The sequence below is a fragment of the Aegilops tauschii genome, chromosome 4, assembly GCF_002575655.3.
Source record: "Aegilops tauschii subsp. strangulata cultivar AL8/78 chromosome 4, Aet v6.0, whole genome shotgun sequence".
Classification (NCBI taxonomy): domain Eukaryota; kingdom Viridiplantae; phylum Streptophyta; class Magnoliopsida; order Poales; family Poaceae; genus Aegilops; species Aegilops tauschii.
Window position 1 is genome coordinate 19,284,118 of NC_053038.3, and position 6,490 is coordinate 19,290,607.

General features: G+C 45.5%; 1 protein-coding gene across 2 annotated transcripts; it reads right to left on the reverse strand.

The window, feature by feature from the left end:
- Positions 1 to 2,497: 2,497 nt before the first annotated feature.
- LOC109781221 (uncharacterized) lies at positions 2,498 to 6,161 on the reverse strand. Of its 2 annotated transcripts, none has more exons than XM_020339821.4 (16): positions 5,855 to 6,161; positions 5,661 to 5,769; positions 5,489 to 5,553; positions 5,342 to 5,380; positions 5,137 to 5,233; positions 4,945 to 5,041; positions 4,768 to 4,834; positions 4,612 to 4,688; positions 4,337 to 4,415; positions 4,175 to 4,254; positions 3,998 to 4,082; positions 3,833 to 3,901; positions 3,678 to 3,745; positions 3,545 to 3,593; positions 2,911 to 3,369; positions 2,498 to 2,819 (listed from the first exon to the last, which is right to left on the reverse strand). In XM_020339821.4, exons 1-15 carry the CDS (start codon positions 6,053 to 6,055, stop codon positions 2,986 to 2,988), a joined length of 1,566 nt encoding a protein of 521 aa, XP_020195410.1. In that variant the 5' UTR covers positions 6,056 to 6,161; the 3' UTR covers positions 2,498 to 2,819; positions 2,911 to 2,985. The 2 variants fall into 2 exon arrangements, with proteins under 2 accessions (XP_020195410.1, XP_020195409.1); XM_020339820.4 differs by having other exon boundaries at positions 4,175 to 4,257; positions 5,855 to 6,160.
- Positions 6,162 to 6,490: the final 329 nt, after the last annotated feature.

Here is a 6,490-nt window from a genome sequence, read left to right on the forward strand (position 1 = left end):
GTCCTAGTCAAATATGTTGGTGGAGAGGAGTCCTTGTCTTGATCACCAAGTCTTGTGGAATCTTCCTCGTGTGTGGCATGGGCTGCCCGAAGTGGCCCATGAGTGAACCGCCATGGGGGTCCTCGGCCCGATCCAGCTGGTCGGGAGACGATGTGGTGAGTACCCCCTAGTCCTGGACACCATCAGTTGGGTCCTCCGGTTTTAGATGTTAGGCTATGCTCCGAGGTATGTTTGGTATTCGACTCGGACTATCGGCACCCCTTCATCAAGTGAATAGGAGTAGCGACAGATGTTGCCAAGATGGTGGCTTCAGACGTACTGATGTATTACTTTGTAAGGTCTTTGTGAATAATTAATAAAGTGGTTGCATGCATCGCCCAGAGATGCTGAGGCCGGGGGTCTTCCTCCTTTTCCTAAAAAAATATCATTGCTGAGAGTAACAAAGGGTAGCTTCTCCCAAAGCAAGGCAAACTCCTAAATATGCTCCATGGTGGGTATCAATCTCACTAACCCAATAATTGTTGAGGCGAGCTTTTTGGACCGAACAAGATTTCTTTCTTGAGAGGTCAAAATATCTTTGGAGCAATATCTTTAAGTCTCATGCCGTCGAGCCAAGATGATTCCCAGAACTTTGCCTTACATTCATCTCCAATACTAACCCTGGTGGCTCCCGCAAAAGGTCTCTATCATCGTCATTGCACAGAGTTCCCATCCCAGCTGAAGTATTGGGGGGGGGGGGGGGGGGGGGGGGTCAGCCCATTCATACCAAAGCCAACGTAGCCGAAGGGCAGTGGCAAACTTCTCAAGGTTGAGGATGCGCAAACCACCAAAGATCTTCGGCTTGCAGACGAGTTCCCAGTTGACCTTGCATTTTCCATTGGTCACCTTATCACAACCCGCCCAAAGATAGGAGTGTTCCCTCCCGCTTGACAAATTATGTAATGAACGACAGTATGATATTTTCTTAATTAATATAAGGGGTGGTTTTTCAAAGAAAAGGAAAAGGGCTCGGTGTAGCCTAAGGTCCAAAATTCATATTCGGGTATCTTAGATAAGTATTTACGGTGTGAAATTAGAGGGTATCTACAAAGTTGACATATAGATGTTTCTTAAATAAATCTTGTTGCATTGTGGAGCATGACCTACTCTTATGTTAGGAGAAGCAACGAGAAAAGCATCTTGATTAGTGGAGTGGATCAAAGAGAAGGCCGCCTAGAGAATCCCCTTCTTTTGACGAGATGAGTGCTTGACTACTGGTTCAAGTCAAAGATAAAGACACCTCAAAGCTCCCTTTCTCTCGGCATTGTTCTAGCCTTTTGAGATCCCTCAAACTCACTCGAAACTTCGAGTTTGTATGGCTCTATGGGATGTCTCTTCCCCTAATAATATTCCAAGTGAGAAAATGGTTATATAAACACGAGCACAAGGCATCAAGCCAGCTACCACGGAGCGCATCAGGTTCACGATCCCCAACCTCCTACGTGTCGTTGTATACCCTCATTATTTCCCTCGATTCCCCTCCAACCGGGGTCCAAAATTCAAAATCGCTATGCTAAATCATGTTGTGATGCCGCCCTCATAGAAAACTTGTGTTACGCATGAAACAGCTTTTGATCCCTTTAGGGCGCAGCAGATTTCTTGCTGGTGTGCGTTCTTTATTCAGATTGGATTGTGTTGTAGTATTTTTCAGACTTCGTCGTGATTAGGAGTGTCTTTAAACAGCACAATGTATATGACATGCTCTTGCTAAAGGAATATAGCTAGAGGTTTCTTGCAACTATGTTTTCTAAACTAGATATGTTTACATATAAATGAAGTATGAACTTTTGGTTATTAGGTAGTAATACGAGGGATGTTGATGTGACATGAGCATTTGACTGGAAGCATGAACAAACTGTGTGTACACCAAAAATGTAGTGCCCATAGGTGCGGCTTGGGCTAGGTCAGAGCATGACCAGGCATGGATGCATTAACAAATCAGGCCTATGTTCAAACAATATGATTGTGATCCGCAAGAAAAATATGGGCATTAAGCTAGTACTCCCTCCGTCCGGAAATAGTTGTCGTAGAAATGGATACAAATGGATGTATCTAGAACTAAAATACATCTAGATACATCCATTCCTCGGACAAGTATTTCTGGACAGAGGGAGTAGCTATTAGCAGTGAAGTACTCCCTCTAATTTCTGACATATTTTGCACAAACCATGTTGATGGTAAGGGCAGGTCAAAGTGTCCATCGAGTTTCAACTATTGATCATAAGCCCAGACCGATATGTCCTTTTGCAAGCTCCAGAGGCATTGAAAGATTGCAAATTTCATGCATTTAATTCAAACAAGTAAAAAAACATTTCTTAATAATTCCGGCCATGCCAAAATAATCTCCATTATTGACCATGGCCCTTGGATCATTTTATAAGCTGACCAACACAAGATATGCCATTGCTATGCACAGCACAGAACTCATGGAAGGCGTTATAGCCAGGAACCAACCACAAGTCCAAATTCCTTTACTCTCATGTTCCAAGAGATAATTGTCAACATCATGAAGTTTTGCTAGATCAATCTTTAATTACTAACAAAGCACTAGGGAAATCTCACAGAGATCTCCTTGTTGTTACTAATAACAAGATTTCCTCAAGTCACAACCTAACAAGCTCGATGAGGAAATAACACAAAGAGAAAAGGCAGATGGTTTTAACAATATATATATCATGTACAACGGCACTTCATCAGATCAATCATCAGCATATGACCAGATCAGCAAGACAGGGATTTTCCAAAAGTTGCAGGTCCCGTCACCTCTGAACAAGCTTGGCCTGCGTAGGAGAAAAATGAGAGCAATGAGTTAGCATGCCGAGCTGTCAATTATCAGCAGAGCAAGTTCTAGCATAAAAACAAGATTCTCACCATAAGTTAAGAAAGCTCCTCAGGGCAGCTCAGAAGAATCCATGATACTATCTTACTTGTCAGAAAGTTTTGACTTCAAGATGTGCTGCTGCCAAAGTAGTCCCGGATAGTTTTCCTTTTCAGCGAAGGCGGTGGGTTCAGGACTGAAGAGGGACTGCTCATTTGAGCTCCTGGGCTGTTCCTAGTATCCAAGGCCTCCTCCCGAAATACCGAAAAGGCTCGCTTTTTCGCAGACTCAGGCGTGCCAAACTCCAGTACTCTGGGCCGGAGGGGTGAGTGTGAACCGGTTGGCAATTCACTGCCAGCACTGGTGCAGGCTGCTACATCTCTTGAACTAGTCGCTCGCTCATGGCTAGCCGATCTTGGGCAGTCCATGTTTGGAGCAGTTACCCTCTTACGGATGACTGTTGGGGAACTAATGTTGGTGCAGTCTATTTTCTTGGTGTTCCATACACGAACCTGATGTACAGAACAAAGTGTCAGCAGCAGTTTAAAGTTTCTAACTGAATTCTAGATGCCAACAGATATTATGGATGCTCCTAATCATAGTGAGACGAGTCATGAGTGAGTCCATATTGTAGTTTTTGACAAGGCAACATTAAGATGAAACTTGTAAACTTTTAACAAGACTCACCGTGGAATCATCAGATGATGATACTATCTTTCCAACCTCCAAAGAGCACCTGAAATTGCGAAATTGGCATTGCAACATGAGCACTATGGTAACAGTAAGACAATAAGAAGTAACCATTCTGGATAGATCATACCAGTCAACTGAAGTGACTTCACCCTCATGGCCTTTCAGAACTATAGGCCCATTTTCAGGCTGATCCACCTACAAAAGTGAAAAAGGAATTAGCAATTTAACATGAATACAGTGTATGAAATGTAAAAGAAAAGGTAATAGGAATGCAGCAAATACCTGCCACAAGTAAACATTGCCATTGCTCGAACCGCCTAAAATATGAGTCCCATCAGGACTAATAGCAGACTGCATTCAAGCACCAAAGCAGGTGTTAAATAACACACATGAAAGAAACTAAGAATATGCAGCTGGAAGAGAAGGCTAAACCAGTTGGCCACTCACCTTGACAAAGAAAGACTCAATTTTGCTGCCAGTGTAAGTCTTTATTGGACCCTTGTCCATGTGGAGAGTACTATACAGATAGATCCTGAAAGTGGAAAGCTTATGAAGTCAGAAGCAATTCCCTCCAGTGACATCAGTTTTTTGCAGTTCTGTGTAGTGGTCAAATATTATTCTCACCTGTGATCCATGCATGACGCAGCAATATACGCACCATATGAGTCTTGAGACAAGCAAGAGATCCCATGTGTCACCCCCTCCTTCTGAATGAAAGGATTCCCTGTTAGCCTTGAAACTGATTTACAAATGCATTCTGTTGCAATTTGCAAGCTGCTTGCTTACCGAAGGTTGTGCTGTTGATTGAGAGGTTTTGTTGGAGATGGGCGCTTTAAGGTTCCGTGTATCCCAAAATTTCACAACACTGGCATACATTTATTGTAAGTACAAGATGCATACATTTTAAGAGTTAAATAAAATCAAACTACAAAGGAGGTGCATTGTGTTTAAAATGGTGCATTTATAATTGAAACATACCACTGGCATGCATGATCAGCCATATAAAACTATATGAACTTTGGTAGTAAATGCAGAATAAATTGGATGAGCTAATGCCTTACTTGTCTGCAGCACCAGAAGTAGCAATGGAGATATCATCTTTCAGATAAAGGACTGATGTGATGCTCGTCGAAGCTCCCTAAAGATGACCAATATCAGCAAATGAACCCAAGGGAGTGTAAATTCACCAGCAAGAGGATCCTGACTAGATTCAATACCTTTGCTCGAGACCTTGTCCGATTCCTTCGCGTGGGACTGTGCGCTTCTTTGACAACAGCAGAAGACCTAACATGTAAAAACAGCTGAATTCAGTGAAAGATGCTATATTGCTACGGATATTTGATGATTGTGGTTAAAAGGAGCATTTAGATTGCAGTAGCCATTAGATAACATACATGAGGCATGCTTCACCATGGCCATTTGGGGTTTTGGGGTCACATCTTAGATCCCAGAGTGCAAAAGAACCATCCCTTGAACCAGAAACAATAAGATCTGCATATAGACAATAACATACTTGAATTCAAGTTCACAAACCTATGCAGACATGTCCCAAGCTAAGTTTACCAAGTTCAAGATATGCAACTGACCAGGATTTGAAGAATGGCATGACAGTGACTTCACACTTCCAGTGTGCCCTGACAGCACACCAAGGCATTTCTTATTCTCCACGCTCCATATCTTTACCTGATACAGTACACGCAATTACAGTGAGATTATGCACACAAAAAATCAGACAAATGATAGTTGGTGTTGTGAGAAATTAAATGAATTGATTGATCATGTTGTACTCACGGTTTGGTCGCCTGATGCAGTCAGTAATTGGGATCCCTCCTATATAAATGACATGATTCAGCGGTTAACTTTGCCAGAGACACACAAAAATGCACTGCTGAGAAACAGAGAAAGCAGCTGTTGCATATTGCAGGTAAATGTGGCTACCTTGATCCAGCACACGTCAAAGATGGCATTGTTGTGAGCAACCCAATCGGACAGCCTCGTTTCAGCTACAAAGGAGCAAGATTTCAGATTGGGACCAATTTTAGCAGAAAATACCAGCCAGGCAGCTGGCACGCTGCTACTACGTAGATCACAAGGGGGGACCGAAGCTAACCTGACTTCTCTATGGACGAGGATCTGGAGGGGAGGCGGCGGCGGGTGTCGTAGATGGCAACATACCCGTCCTCGTCGGCGACCGCCAGAAGGCGAGAGATCTGCGGGACCTGGAGGGAGGAAGGAGGGGACGGATCAGCGCGCCGTCGCCGCCGGCCTCGTCGAATCTAACTAAAACGAGGGAAGAAGACGGACCTTGCAGAAGGAGACGGCGAAAGGGATGGCGGCGTCGCCGGAGTGCTCGACGGAGATGACGCCGCAGCCGCGGTCGCCGGGGTCGGAGGAGAGGTCGGAGAGGTAGGGCAGCCGCGCCGCGGAGGCGCGGGCGGAGCCCCTGCCGCCGCTGAGCTCCCGCGCCCGGAGCCCGCCGAAGAAGGACGGCGGCCGCATCGCCATCGGGGAGACGGGGGGCGGAGGGAGCGAGGAGAGGAGACTTCGGGCGCGAATTGGGGTGGTGGGAAGGAGGATTGGCGGGTGGGCGAGCGGACGAGGTTTATGGGAGGAGTTTTGCTCCGCGCGGGGGGAGGGGGGAAGGGGAGGGGGCGCCGGCGGGAAGAGCTTTTTCGTAGTGGCGCCGCGGGAAAAAGACGAGGCCGCGAAAGATGGCGGCGGTGGTGAAATCCTCTCGGCTTACTTGGCGCGTGGGGTTTCGTGTCTTTGACAGGTGGGACCGGGCGAATGTGTGAACATGTGGCTAGTCAAGGTGGGCCGAGGCTGGGCTGGGCTTGGAGTCTCGGGCCAGCTACAAAGAGGTGTATCACTTTGTCAAAAAATTATGTCTCAGAAAAAAAACTTTGTCAAAAATTTCATCTAAATGCTGTCATGGGTGTT